General features: G+C 39.2%; 1 protein-coding gene across 1 annotated transcript in view; it reads left to right on the top strand.

Moving 5' to 3' along the window:
* Window positions 1-7,329, top strand: part of xrcc4 (X-ray repair complementing 4) — a 166,091-nt gene extending 158,762 nt beyond the window's left edge. Inside the window, exon 8 of the mRNA XM_088911281.1 lies at window positions 6,185-7,329. Coding sequence (XP_088767407.1) covers window positions 6,185-6,293 — 109 coding nt within the window. The 3' untranslated portion in view covers window positions 6,294-7,329. The remainder of the gene's footprint in view (window positions 1-6,184) is intronic.
* The last annotated feature ends 8,927 nt before the right edge of the window (window positions 7,330-16,256 follow it).

Genomic DNA, 16,256 nt, shown 5'->3' with positions numbered 1-16,256 from the left:
ACTTCCTTGCTTTTAACAGGGCGTTTCATAATTTCTAACTACGAAAATGATTTAAAATGCGACACTTATCATTCAACTAGAGCTCAAAACATCACAAGGATCCTCAAGAGCACAGCAAAGAGTGTATTAAAAGACACTTGTATTTATCAACGCTTTCTTTTCCGTATACCAGATTTTATGGAACCACTTCAGAGGGGTGTCAGATTCCAGGAATCGGCACTTTAAAGGAAAAATACACACCGGTATTCCATTTCTCCCTAACGATTTTAAGCATCGAAGTATTTAACTAGCATGTGAAATAGCGTGTGAAAAAGTGGTAGTTTTAAGCTTTTCTGCTAATATAATATGGAATCGATATTGATTTAAATCGTGTTCTGATTTAAATCGCAAACGCGTGTTTAATTATATGTGTTTTTTAATCATAATCAGGCTAATGCAACATAAATTGATACAGTATCTTTGTCTTCCAAGCATCTTAATAAACTTTCAGCATAGCTTTCTACCCGTCAAGATTTATATTTCTTGGGATTTTGGGATCAAACGTGGAAGGATTAGATTATAATCGTTTTTATTTGTCAAATACGTGATTGTATTTCTGAATGTTATGTGACACCTACAGTAGTTCACTGCTTTAAATATATCGAATTAAGAAAGTTATGTGTAGCACTTTAGATCTTTTTTCTGAACCAGGGAAAATCTGATCATGTTTCTCTATAACAATAATAAAAAAAACTTTATTTTACATATCGCCTTTAAAAGTGGCATCTCAAAGCAATACAGTAGATCGAAAAACAGTTAAAAGGGACCAAATTAAATACCAGACAATCGCAAACGCATTTTCAATAAAATTATTTTATTCATTCAGCAGTTTGTGAGAGGAACATCCAGCAGGGAGAGACACACACACCGGTTTTCATTGACAAAATTGTTTTTTTTCAATTCCTTTTGTCTAACAGGAATGTTTTGTTTGTGGACAGACTGTTAGACAAGAGGAAAAGACCGCCTCCTCCTACGAAGCATTAATCGCGTATCTAAGGAAAATTGCAGTATACCTTTGTTCATGCACATCATTATACAGTACAGTATCTCAATTTGTATTTCGATAAAAAAAATCGTTTGCCCAGCCACTACTGTTGTTATTGTTTTTATCCTGTAAAGCGTTTTCTTTTTCTGCGTTTTCCATTTCCTTTTTCTGATCACTCGCTTTCTGGATACACATCTCACCTGTCCTGTTCTTTGTTTTCCTGGTTTGCTGATTATGCCTGCTGCGGTCCACTCCTACCCTCACACCTAAAGAATACTATTTTAAATTTCTTGGCGCAGTTCATTAACCCTTGTATGTGCTGTCCGCGCCCAAAATGCATTTAAAAAAAAGTAAAAAACCGCGCTCAAAATGCAATTTAGAGCTTAATAAGATACACTCCACAGGCAAAATTAAAGACGATTAAAATCTGTAATCTTTCCACTTGTACTGTGAGTCATCGGACAGTTTCTGCTTTGTGTAAGGATGGTGAGAAAGCTGTGTTCAATGTATTTAAGGGACTCAAAAGTAAAAGAAGATGCTTCATATTGCTTGACTAATTTTAAAAACCAAGTTATAAATGCAGACGCTCCCTCGGTGCCGCACCGGGTGTAAATATCAAAGTATACATTCCCAACAAGAATTGTACCCATCTGTCATGCAAATAAAACACCTTGAATTGAATTGAGGGAGAGATGGGGGTAGTGGGACAGAGATACTGTAGACAGACTCAAGGCAAATAAGATACTTATGGGTACGCAGGCATTCACGACAGCAACATACGAAACGTTTGCACGTACTGTATAGTTAAGTTATTACTTGGTTTTCAAAGTGCAACGAAATACAATATTGTTGTTGCTGCTGTTCTGGTTGTTTTTATCCCGTAAAGCGTTTTGAGAAGCCACCTTTAAAGGCGATATATACTGTAAAACCAATGATTCTTATGGAATGTGTTCCGCAGGAGATTCAAATTTTTATTTATTTATTTTTTAATCGCGTATCTTAGGAAATCTCAGTATAACTTTGTTCATGAACAGTGGCATGTTACATTATCATTCGTTTTTTTAACAAGGCTCGCCAGCTAATGTGAATCGAAACCTGTCTTGCTAGCTTTTAAAGTCGTGCATGTGTAAACTGTACTAGAGGGCATGCAAGTTACTCTGCCCCTTTCGGCTGCAGGGAGTCCCTCTGCTGCAACACACAGCAGACAGAACGGGAGACTATTGCCTTTCATATCTGACACCAGTGAAGTAAAAGGGGTGTCTAAAGGGGTGACTTCAGACCACATTTTAGTTACTTTATTTTGTTTACTTTTAACATTTCTGTAATTTACAGTAGATGTCACAATAGAAGCCCGAAGCCTATTATACTCAGTCTAGCCTTGGATCCTCTGAGTCCCTTGACTCAGTTATTGCATATTAATTTCTTGAGATACGCGATTCCATATTATATTCCCTTTTAATCAAATTCTAAAAGTATGCTTGTTGACTCCGGTATCGCGTTAGTTAAAGACTTCGATGCTTAAAATGTTTAGGGAGAAATGGAATACTGGTGTGTATGTTTTCGTTAAAGTACCGAGACCAGCCATATACTGAATGTTTAAGTTCCAAAATTAATATCGTTTATGGACTTCACACGCGTTGCAGTATGCTCCTATTCTTTTTATGCTCAGGCACTAAAATCTCCCTTCTGCTTTGTGTAAGGATGGTATCAAGAGCAATCTTAAGTGGTGAGAAAGCTGTGTTCAATGTATTTAAGGGACTCAAAAGTAAAAGAAGATGCTTCATATTGCTTGACTAATTTTAAAAACCAAGTTATAAATGCAGACGCTCCCTCGGTGCGCTGCTCTGGTGCGCCGGCTGTTACACAGTGCCTGTCTGCCGTAAGCGTTACAATATACATACCCAACACTGCTTGTACCCATCTGTCATGCAAATAAAACACCTTGAATTGAATTGAATTGAGGGGAGAGGGGGGGAATACTAAAGCCAATACTGGCTCAATACCCTCAATGGGCTTTGACGTGCTAATGCGTTGGTTTAACAGTCCGGGTGTGGCAGGCTTCCAATGTCAACTCGACTCGATTGGAAGACAATGAACGTATTTTAGCCCTAAATGAATTAATAGCAAACATGGTTTACATAAAATACATTTTTCCAAGAAAGTTTATAATAATACGATCTATAGTTGAAATCTGAGCCTACTTTAAAAATAAAGGAAAAGCATTTTCAGAGAGTAATCATGCTGTGTTTATGTAGAAAAAGCGATTAGGTTTACGAGCAATCTAATTACCTATTCGCTTAAAACGCTATTAAAAATTTACTCTGTTGCACACACACACACAATAGAAGCAGGCACCGCTGTCAGAAGGGAAGATATGTTCAAAATATCGCAAATATCGATCATGTTGCGATATTTTGAAATATAAAAGTCAATTGATTGTCCATAATATCGCTATTCTATTTTTTCGAAGAAATGTTTGTTAAAAGAAAAGTGCAGCACCAGCTGGATTCGAAAACACAACCTGTCAGCTGGTAGTCACGTCTACAAGACAGCTCACATGAACAGGCAGGCGAAACAGCCCTACACAGCCCTGTCGCAGCACACGAATACCGTTATTAAATTCTTTAGATACGCGATTCCATATTATATTCCCTTTTAATCAAATTCTAAAAGTATGCTTGTTGACTCCGGTATCGCGTTAGTTAAAGACTTCGAAGCTTAAAATGTTTAGGGAGAAATGGAATACTGGTGTGTATTTTTTTCTTTAAAGTACCAAGACCAGCTATACACTGTATGTTTATGTTCCAAAATTAATATCGTTTATGGCCTTCACACGCGTTGCAGTATGCTCCTATTCTTTTTATGCTCAGCTACTAAGATTTCCCTTCAGTGGTAAAATTCAATACCTACAACGGGCACAGCAAAGACGTTTACTGTCTTTCCACGACAGACCAACGGACCACGAGTGCCCCTGTCGGTCAACCAATCACGTACTGCGGTGCCCCGCGTCATCTTGCGTCATACTGAGCGACGTCACCTGCGGTACGTGTCTGTAACGCGCACTTTGAATGGCTGCATCTGTAAAGCACTTTACGTACAGTATATAGTACTTCATCCACCACTGTCGTGCAGCCTCCTCTTCATACAGATATACAGATGAGGTATGGAAATGTTGAAATTGAATTAAGATGGAACTTTAGGGAGTCAATTTTTTAAAGCCAAGAGTGGAAGTCAGATATGACAACAGAGTTAACACCCCAGCACTTTCAAGCAGTGCCTTTTCCAAGTAGGCAAGACCTCATTTTAACATCCCACCTGAAGCAGGGCACATCTTACTGGACAGTCTCCCCAGTCATCATACTGGGGCACAGGCTTGGAAATTCTGGTCCAGAGAGAAGAGCGCCACCTACTGGTCACCTAACTTGCAGATAAAATCTGTTTTTCCTCAGAAGACTCCCATTCCATTACTGGCAAGACCTGGCCTTGCTTAGCTTTAGAGAGCACATCTTAGATGGGCTAGAGTTCAAAGAGGAGTATTCAATATCACTGTATTAGTACAGTGCCTTAAATAGCAGTGTGCTAGACTGTCGTATAATAAGAATATATCATTAAAATGAGAAAATTCAGAACTGCATCACAAATCATAAGTATCAACCAAAAAGAAGATTTTCTATTAGATCACAGGATAGAATATTTAGGTTTGCAGGAGTAAAATGTAAGTGAAAAATCAGTAAAATGATCCATTATTCAGTGGTGTCAGGAATATGCTGGGTGAAGAAGAGATCGTTATGATGGGAGACTTTTGAGTTTCTCCCACAATGAGTAGTAGAAGGTGTCAGTGCCTGCTTTCCAATCCAATTTACAGGATTGAGAAAGTGGCAAAAGAACGATTATGGAGCTGTTATCATAGCATTGCATCTTTTGAAGTGTGTTTTATAATCACATTTTTACAGTCCACAACTATGGTGTACACTGTCAGGAAATCAGACTATGGAGAAGTGAGAGTTTCAGAAAAGTATGGTAGGGAATGGACAACAGAATTCAAAAAATATTTTTTGAGCAACAAGGTAAATGAATCCCAAACATAAATACAGAAAACTTATTGAAACTGGTGGCTCTGTGGCTCAGGATCTGCGCCTGTGGCTGGAAGGTTGCTGGTTCGTATCCCGTGGCCAGCAAAGGAATCCTACTCCATTGGGCCCCTGAGCAAGGCCCTTAACCCCAGCTGCTCCAGGGGCGCAGTATAAATGGCTGACCCTGCGCTCTGACCCCCAGCTTCTCTCCCCGTCTGTGTGTCTCTGTGTATCATAGAGAGCAAGTTGGGGTATGCGAAAAGATAAATTCCTAATGCAAGAAATTGTATATGGCTAATAAAATGTTTTATCTTATCTATCTTATCTAAATATATCAAAGGATTGATTGTAAAACATGCCAGTAAAAGCACTTTGTAGGTGTAACAAAAAAACTGCAAAAGTACAATGCAGCATAAGTCAAATAATCTATTCCAAAGGCTGTCAGAGAGATTGAAAAGAGTAATGGTATGGAAGCAACCTGATACAAAACTGTTTTTTCCATGCTGCAGCAAAGGAACAATAAAAAATGAGGAAAGGTGTCTAAAAATAAGTGCACTACTCTTAGAGGATGAAAGGTGGTTTCCATCTGTACTAGAGGCTATATTCATGGGCTGTTAAGCACAAAGTTTCAACACTCAACCAGAGACAGGAGTTGGAAAATTGTCCACGTGTTCTTATGCAGAAAAGTGGGACAATAGTGACCCAAGTAAGTAGACAGATATGACTTACTTACTGACATTTCTTACAAGGGTGTGGTCATATTAATTCAATTTTAAAACCATCTGGAAGTCAAAACGGTTCTGGGATAGTCTGCTTATGGGAAACTTCCTTTTCCAGTTCTGATTCTTCGCACGAGTTTGCATCCTAAACCGCTTCCTGCAGTGCCTCAGACCTCTGACCTTCAGTGTCTTCCGTGTAGAGTCTGCATGGTTTCCCCATGCCCGAGTCGGGTTTCTGCTTGTGTTCTGGTTTCCTCCCATGTCCGAAGACGTGCCTTCCGGGCTAATTGGTGTCTTTAATTTGCCTGCCCCCCATATGCATGTTCATAATGATCCACTTTCTCTCTGACACCTGCGTGTTCTCACAGAGTGGGATCCGCTTCGAAGACGTCTGACGTCAGCAATGAAGCACCACAGGGGTCTACAGACACAGCCAGCAGTGCCCCTGAACCAGAAGATCTCTTCGATGACATCTAGCCTGGACATCTTCTACCACAAGATTAACTTTCCAAAGAGTTCTGTTTTTCTTTCATGTGCAAAATGATAGAAAATTATCCCAAAATTGCACCGTCTAATGTCTTCCTATTTAGACTGCAGTATAATAAGTGCTGATACTTCATTTGGGAATAATAGTACAGTGACTAAAAATGAAAACAAAATCCTCATGACATTCTAATATAAAACTATAGACGAGATGTGTTCCTCCAGTACAAGGAAAGCTAGTGTTCAGGGGTAGTCAGAGAACATTTACTAAAATGGTATCATGCTTATCTAGTTCTGATTACTTTTAGCATTATTCACAACAATTTAGGTTTAAGCCAGGAAATTGTTAATACTCAATTATTCTAATTTTTACTTTTGTTTAAAACAAAACAAATGGTAGGGCTAATGTCAGTGAAGTTTGTCGGCAAAATAAACTAGCTTTAGATAATGATTTGTAATTACAGACGAACTGTTTTAATTACAGGCTGTGTTAAGATAAAACGTTTACAAAACTGGATTGTGCAGAATTTGTCAAAAGGAAAAGATATTTTCTTTTGTTTCAAAAGAATATTAAATTCCACCATTCAAGCTGAGACTTTTGACTTTGTACAGAACCGCATGTCACTACTGAAAGGTTTGATTAAATAGTTTGATTTCTCCTTCTTGTATTACAACTTGAGCAATAATTCTTAAAGTCTAAACAATATTCAGCAAAAATGAGATTTTTCACAGCTGATTTGGGGAAAATGAAAGCACTTGAGTGTCACACTGTACCTTGAATCCAGTTTTTGAAACTTTGTGCACAGAAAGCAGTACAGCACTGTTGTGGCTCTGCAGGGAATCCTGTTTTACTCTGTACTTTTTAGAACAAAATGCAGCAAGATAAGAAACAATAACACCTACAGTAAGAGTATTTTATATATGCCAAAAATAAATGGAGTGTCTGAAAATATATTGAACTGTACCTTTATATTGTTTTCATGCTGGAAAATAAGTTTTGATAAAGATGCAAATAAACCCAGAAGAAAGATGTTTTAATTGTAAGCATGGTGCTTAACATGATGCTGGTGTGACTTCGGTAATGCCCATTTCATAATTCCAGTGTAACTTGTAAAAGAATATAGTCGTGGTAAGTAACAATAGGCACTGTGACGAAGAAGAGAAGGAAAAGCTCAATTGGAATTCTTTTTAAATTGTTGGAAGCTTTGCTCAAGTAACATTTAAGACTTCCTGAGATAATCTCACCAGGATTATTACACTGCTTGGAAGTGCTCCACCCTCCAAAGAGACATGTGGTGTAGCTTTGTTAATGACAATTTACACAACTGTTAGGAACAAGAACATAATATCATAATCAGGTCTATAAGACGCCAAGAATAATTCAAACTTGAGGACTTTCATTAGCATGTGCCACACACACACACATTCTTGCACAAACTTGAGTCTTGCAAAATATAGTGTCCTGTTATGAGAACCACGCTCTAGTTCCTAGGTTTAAAAATAAAATCTTTTTTTTTTTTAGCTGTAGTGAAATTCTGACCTGTTTTAAAATACTCATTTCAGTTTAACATATTCAGTAGTAGACAGTTTGAAGTTTATAGACTAATAAATAACGAAAGCTTTTTATTGTGAGGGGAAATAATGAAGGCCAGTTCTGATGGTATCTTCTTAATTTTTAATCCACTGATTACTGATTACTGACACAGTGATAAAACAAATGACCATTGATGATGATCCTTCTGAATACCTGACACAATGGGACCTGCTTTCAACATTTAAGAATGTTGGGTTCTTTTTTATTGTAGATCAAATTGCTTACTCTGACTGTATTAATGGTGGTGGCTGAGGCAGGGAGTTAAGTCTCAGTGATGTTAATGCATATTAGTGTTTGACATGTAGTCCATTTTATGTTCTTTGCTGCCATTGTCCTGATGTTCTTTGCCAACTCAGAGAGTTGCTGAGGGTATATTCCCATGTCCTTTACAATATTATAATAAAGTCTCATTGCCTTTAAAAATTAATTCAGCACATAGTGTAGGGAATAAATTATTCCTTTGTTGCTTTCTTTCTAATTTCTTTGACATCAGCAGCAGACTTTCCAGAGAAATCTGCAGGAATGCTTCTAGATCACAGTTCACTACACTGGCAGTGAATGGTAAATCTGATTTAATACCTGAAGAAAGGCTTGGCTCTTAGTGGAAAAATAGAAACCCAAGCTAGATAAACAGTAAGTGTCCAGCTAATATATGAGTTTCATGGAAAGTATTGCCTATGTACCATATGGCTCCGCTGTGTTTCTTCATAGTTGGGTGTCTCTAGGTGTAGGTTAAGTCAATTTATATCAGTTACTGAATGGACTCTCATTGTGACAGTTCTTTGAGGTGCCTGTCAGTTCCCTGTTGCAAATACAATAAGCCAAGACTCTACTACAGGCAGAGCTAATATAGTACTCAAACTATGTTAACTGATCACCAAGACACGGACTCGCAATCTCTTTTGATCTCTTTAATCCGACAGACTTGTCAGCCACCATTCACAGCCTGGAAGGGTAATAAAAGTGGAATTAAAAATCCCTGCGTTCACATAAATCACCTTATTGCGTTGTCTACAAAGAGGAGGTATACTCAGATATATCTCCTGCTTCAGTTTGTGTTAGTTTAGCATACAGGATTTTGAAGGCATCAGATTCCACACTTTATTCATGGCAAATAGCTAAAACCATAATCGTTAAGTCTAATTTGTATGCTGCATAGTTGCTTTCACTGTTGTCACTTGAGGCATGTATACAAATGTGTTTGGGAATATCTTACATGTTCTTACAACATGTTCAGCAAACCTGCAGGATGAAGCACACATACTAATGTGCCTATGTTTTGTTTTGTTATGGGTGGTGCGGTGTCTCTGTGGCTAAGGATCTGTGCCTGTGGCTGGAAGGTTGCCGGTCCATGTCCCGTGCAGAGGAATTGTAATCTGTTGGGCCCCTGATACAAGAAATTGTATGTGGCCAATACAGTTATCTTATTATATCATTATAATATTATCTTATTATATCAGTAATAAACTGATTTTTTTGGTTGAGAACTGGTGCAGTGAGTAACTGTAATGAAGCACGATTTCTGTTTCGTCATACTTATACAAGATTTTGTGTGAATGTCTTAACAGGTTGTTGCTCAGTAATTGGAACCAACAACAAAGCAAACAAGGTGCTAAACATTCTAAGATAATACCTCTAGTAAACACTGTGTTAGTTTCAGATTCCTCCCTGATTTAATATAAGATTTCACTTAAATAAAATAGAATTACCAGGCTTCTGAATGGTTCCTCAATGTTGACAGGTCGTGCCCATTTTTAGTGTTTCATTTGCTTTCTGCCAAATGAAAAAAAAAAACGTCTAAATCTCTTTTGTCCATTTTCATTCCAAATAACTTAAGATTGACTTACTTTAACCTGTAAACCTGTAATTTGTAAATAGGCCAATTTACTTAAACCTTCATTTTTTTTTTACTTTTGTGACTTATAGAGATATCAGATTGCCCCTAAAAATAAAATATAACTCTTTTACTTTTGGGAGCTGATTGCATGCTTTAAAACATATACTGTAGTGAGAAAGCCATTACAATGAAATCGCTGAGGAACAACAGCAAGGCTGGGTAGCACGTTCCAGACTCCCACAATCCTTTGCAGGCTCCAGCTCATAGAGTCTGCTGGAATAGTTCGCGTCCACAGCGGCCACAGCGCCACGCGTATAGCTGGGACAGTGGTTGTGCTGTGTTTCACTGCCATGCATTAGCGATAAGCAACAAAGGAAACGTGAGTCTTCTGCTGTAGTGACGCTGGCTTTCTTCCTTTAAGTGCGTTTTTAACGTTCCCATTTTATCTTCCATTTTGGGTGCTGGTGCTTGATGTGGCTGAGGTGGGACATCCTGTAGCCCATCTGATGAGGGGAAGCTGCCTTCAGCTAGATGACAAAACGCACCTGTTTTTTGCGTGGTTGTTTGGAGTTATATTAGAAGGGTGTAAACCAGAGTATAGCATGAAAAGAAATGAGAATCCTCTCGAGCAATCTGTAAACCCGACCAGGTAACCCATCGGATGAACCAGCTGTATAAATGCAAGTGTAAATGAAGACGGAATGATCTTTCAATATCCACTTCACTGTAGGGCTGCTGACTGATGTCAAATGGCTTCTCTACTGTAGCTACCTGGCTTCCCACCTTAACACACACTTAAAGTCTGGAAGGATCTGTTAGATGTTTTAAAGAGCCCACCCGTGTCGCAGAAAACAATATTAATGGGAGAAGCTGGTGCAACAATAGGAACAAATTAAGCAGTTTCATTTTAATTATCCTAAGCGATGCATTCAAGTCCTTTACCTGCCATGCATGTAACTAACTTTTATAAAAGTTAACATTCTTCCAAAAGGTCAGGGGTGGTTTAATAATGAGAAACGCATAGTAAAAAGGGGAAAAAAGCAAAAACCTACACCATACAGGGTAGGTTACAAATGAGCTGTGAGGGAAAACCAAGTGAATGTCACATGACACTTCTTCAGTGTGTCTCTCAGTAAGGTGCGGACCTAATACAGATAACCTGGTTAATACAAAGGTCATTGGACACTCGTTTGAGACCCAGGGTGTCCTGCAAGCAGGCAGTTACAGAAGTGGCATCACCCCCCTCTGAACTCTAGACAGTCTAAAACTCCGCCACTGCAGAATCCAGAGGAATCATTTTTTTCTGACACGAGTCGAGTCGCCTGCTGCCTTGACCGTGACACAGAGCGCGCTCGGAGACGGCGAGGCTCAGGATCAAATCCCGGTGTCATATCCCATTCACTATCCCCTGGAAATCTGCATCCCCCAACTTCCATAACGCGCCCACGCGATTCACACCTTCCAGGGATACTTACAGGCAGCTCCTGCGTGCGTGCCTGTGCATTTGCTTATGACGATACGGACCAAAAGGTTTGTGCTACTGTATATCGGTTTCTCTGTGTATTTAAAGTGCTTGCCAGGGATGAGAGAGCAATGCTAAAAAAATTCACTGCCACCACGAGATTGACAACGTCCAGTAAGTTATCCTTACACAAGACAACCTGAAAGAAAACTCCCAAAGGCGGTGTACACCTTTTCTCTATGTGTATTACATACTGTATAGCTCATTGCCATCATTGTATATGTGAAGAACGAGGAAAACCCCGCATCCCTGAGGTAACGGCGTTTGGAAGGGGGGTATTTCCAGAGGGCACTGACTTGGATCTGACACTGGCAGAAGCCTGGACAGCAGCACCTGTGCCACTAACACCGCCGAGACCCCGAGCTGGTGTCATCGCACCCCGGTGAATTCCTACGGAAGCGGCGGGCATTTTCTGAAACGGGCAAGAGGGGAGTCTGTATTGCCATCAGGCGTGGACTCAAATCGCAATCAGGGGCTACGACTTCGTCCTTCCCTTCAGCCAAGGAAACACTCCAACTCAAGGGTGAAGAGGCCAGGCAGATAAAATCGTCTCAAGTCACAGCGGAGCTACAGTAAATCCTTCCATTACTGCATGACGTCTGATGAGCTGTCAGGAAAACGAGGAAGAAAGTAGTAATAATACGACAATAACTGTTGAACACTCACAATTTTTAATAGCCTTCTCAGGGCGTTGTAACAGGCACACAAAGGTTATTTAAAAATAAAAATGCACTTATCAATTTCTTATGTATGAAGACATTTAGGCACTAGATATGAATTTCTTTTTCTTGTCAGACTGATTAGATATGATTTGAAATTAAAGTGTTTAATATTAGGAACTTCATAAACTGCCCGATTTTTTAATTCCACCATAGGATTCTTAAATCCAGATTCAGTGTACAATTACTGGCACAAGTAAGGTTACTATTGTTATTCATAGTTGTAGTTGTACCACTAACATAATGTTAGAGATGGTACGCATTCCTACTATAACATGAAGACCTTATCTTGGATAGAATATTAAATGTATAAGCCTGCAACAAATATCCATGCTATAATAACTGGTCTCTAACCATTACCGAGATTCTGCTTCGGCGCGCACAGTCCGTTTCATCAAACACATCCCAGACAATATTATTTCCCAAAGTATCGAACATGTATTGTTTTTATTAGTAACCCTCGCATTTATTTTTAAATTATAAATAGGTATTTTGATACTTTTCGACGGTCATGGGGTTCTACAGTAGAACTACAAAGATCAATTCATATCAACCATTTCCCCCAAACTTCACATTCATTTCTATTGCAAAACAGTCCAGTTTCATCGCCATTATCATCATCTTCCTAGAGATTAAGGAAATTGTGTTTTATTCTCCACATGATTTGGGGGAAGATTATTCAGTGATTGGTAAGCGGACAGCTTCATGCGCGATCTCTGTCTTGTCACAGCGTTCGCGAAGGCTGGAAAACCACCGCAGAGCAACAGCACAGGAAAACGCATTGCTTTCCGGACGTCTTTCACAATATGAAAAGAAAACAAGACAGCATATTTGTTCAGAACAAACTACTGGTTTATTTGCATCTCTAGCTTTTTGTTCTGCCTGGCTGGTACTGAAATATTGATACGTGCCTTTGTTTAATCAATCGTAGACTACTAAGTGATGCGCCATTAGGTGCGGTATCTGAGGTACTAAACAGGCTTCAGTATGACCAGAATTGTTCGTCTAAAACTATACGGTACATAACTCCCACACTCTGTAACTCGCACTGGCTGTCTGTGAAATTCAGAGCTTCTTCTTCTCATGGTATAATTTAAAATATATTTTTTTGCTTTTCTAGGGCGTTTTTTTTAGTGTATAATCTTGGTTGCAGTCGGTCTAAAGTTGTTGACTTCTTTTTCACTTCTTAACGTGATTTATTTGTTCGAGTTTGCACGGCGCCATGAGCTCTTCCTAAGCGGCCCATAAATGAAGCTGTAGCATTGTTGTTTTTAAACAATGAAACCATAGTGTACAGTATATATACCTTATTATCTAGATTTTTTAATGGCGCAAATTGATCGTGCAGTATAAAACTATTTTATATAACTATTATATTTTGAGATTACACTAATGTTTCATCTATGTACTGTATAACACTCATATACAGTATATGTGACAAATATTCTACTTGTGATATGACTTTGTGATTGTTAATTGCCTAGTGGGGAATTTTTGGGGTACCGCATGATTAAAAGAGTCAAAACGCTGTAAAATGTAGTCTGCTAACTTGGCCATTTCATCACTGGTAGCCTACAGTATATAAAGAGGATATTTTGTAGCCCTCGCGTGTCTTGAGTCACGTCCATGTTGGGACTGTTTAAGATCGTTTCAGGAGTGAGGCACAGAAATCACCCTCCTCGCCCAGCTGCTGAATTCACTGATCCTGCTGCCGCTACAGCGCTTCTCACTAACTGCAGTCCAGTCTCTCCCCCGTGTGGACTCTACCGAAACAGACGATTTTCCATCAGGCGCTGTGTCAGGATGCTGCAGGAATACAGAAGCTCACAAATCCCGAGACCCAGAAATACACACTTTCAAAAGGTTTTAATTGATTCTGTACAAGAAGCGAAGCCACAGTCTTGGCGATGATTACACCTGGGCACTCTAAAACTAATCCAGTCCTGAAATTAATTTTACCACGAGCTTGTCCTCGTTAAATAACCCCAGAAATAACCTTAGATTTGGTGTGATAATTCGTCCACGTGGCTTGGGTGGTGTTTTATGCGGGGAACCTCATTGTTCTAACATATTGCAGAGTCTGACAGAATAAACGGGTTGTACCTTAAGAATAAGCGTACAGGTACATCCGCACCATTATTTCTTAATACCCAAGCTGTGAATAAGACGGGTTTTCGAAATTAAACGGACGAGAAAACGAGACGCTCCGCACACTGCTGTGGCATTTATACCATCTCACATTAAATTCACATCTTGACACTTAAAAGTAGTGTTTTTAGACAACGAGTCTGAAGTCTCGGTGTATTGAACACAATTAGGCTCCGTGCGTGGGGGGCATGCTTTTCTAATTCCCCTGCCCACTTTCTCTCGGTCCGTCTCTCTCCACAAGACGGATGAGCCGCTCTGGGTGAAGTCCACACCTACAGTAGGTGCGCTGAAGAACGCGCTTTGTTCGCTGCTCTCAGAGATACAGCGGAGGGGCTCGTTGTAACTGCAGCCCCTTTCCTCATCTCTGTGTCCCGAGGAAAATCGGGGTTTTGTGCTCGGAGACAACAGTCCGAAGGAAGAGATATTCGTGAATTTGGATTTTTTTTTACATATTAATATAGTACTTAGGGATCAGTTTATGGGCAGAGTACTTTTTAATGCTTAGTGAATTACAGAATATCTCAATAAAATAGCGTTTTAACAAGTATTTATAAAGACTGGTGACTGTTTCAATTGTATAAAAGTCACAAACACAATGCAAAAAAGCTAAACCTCTTTAAATTTCGAGATTGGCACCATCGATGAGGTGTAATTATTGGCCCTTTTTTTTTGGTATCCGCTCATTTTTAAGCTGGGGGGGAGTGAGCTCCTCCTCTCTCAATGACGAAATAGTGGGAGTAAAAAGTAGAATTTGAACTTGCGGCCGCCTGGCTTCGTGGTTCTTTCACCCCGGATCAGAACAGGCTACAAACTGGAATCGGACCCTTCGCCGCGGGGCTGTCGAAGGAGATAACAGGACCAGGCACTGCGAGAAAGCGTCTTCAATCACCTGGAAGGGAGAACAGTCCCGGAGCTTCTTCATGCAGCTTCACACTGGACCACACTGGAATTAAGGATATAATTTGAAAATTAATTTGATTTCTGGAGTTACAAGACTATTGAGGTATTATTATTATTATTATTGTTATTATTATTATTAATAATAATATTATTGTCGTCGTCGTTGTTGTTGTTGTTGTTGTTGGGATGTACATAACAAAGGTGTGGAATTTAAAGTAAAAAAAAATATTTAGAAGAATGATAGACAAAAATAATTTAAACAAAATGACCTAAATTAACTGTTTTGAAAGTGTCGTGAATGGTCCCGTTATAAAAACGCCGCAACAATGTATTTGATACTTTTCAAGCATTTTAAGATGAATCGCTGTGGACAGTTATTCCTAGAAAGCATCCCTACCTACCGCACTTATCTCAGCTGCCCGTGAAATCGCTGAATGAAACTGGAGGAACAAGCTATTCTGTAAGTAAGGAGAAGGATGCAAAAGAAAGCGAAAGTTTCAGTTCCAGTGTTCATGATGATTTCATCTCCGAATCGCTGGAGCAACACCCCCTCCCGTTTCTGTAAAGGGATAAATCCGATCTTTTAGTCGGGGGTCAAGGCAAAAATTGTGTCTTAGTCCACTATTGTATTTAAGGCAAGTCAAGCCACATACTCGAAAGGACGTTCACTGAAGATTTACCCCGTTGATTTTTTTATGTTATTTTATTTGGTAATTTCATTTGTGAAATTCTATATCTTTCCTGGTGTTAACTGCGTTACAGAGGACTAATCTCTCGATCTTCTCTCGTTGAAGACAAATCTCAGCGTGAAAGAACACCAGTGTCACAGCTGCTCCTCATAACCTCCCAAACCGATCAGTATTTAGCCAAGAGTGGCTAATGTAAAAACCTGAAACCAATTATACAGCTGTGGAGCAATGCTTGTATGGTGATTCTATATTATTCATCATTGGGCGTGACTCTTAAGATCGAAAAAAAAAGAACAATCATTTCACGCTCAAAAAAGATTCCAGACCAGATGTTAGAATCGTGTTGTACGCATCAGAACTGTCATTTTTTTTTACCCCTGAATCGAAGCATATTTTAAAAACGAAAAATATTCATGCTCATCATCATAAAATACACGCGGCTTGGCGCTGAAATGTGCATTAAAAGTTTTATCGGAAAAAAAGTAAACTGTATTTGAAAAACTACATGTTCTAAGACAGATTTTGTCAAACAAAATGTATAAGAGCAA

This window comes from Atractosteus spatula, chromosome 3 (assembly GCF_055471065.1).
Source record: "Atractosteus spatula isolate fAtrSpa1 chromosome 3, fAtrSpa1.hap1, whole genome shotgun sequence".
Classification (NCBI taxonomy): Eukaryota; Metazoa; Chordata; class Actinopteri; order Semionotiformes; family Lepisosteidae; genus Atractosteus; species Atractosteus spatula.
The sequence above is the reverse complement of the archived record's forward strand: the minus strand, read 5'-3'. Positions and strand labels throughout refer to the sequence as shown.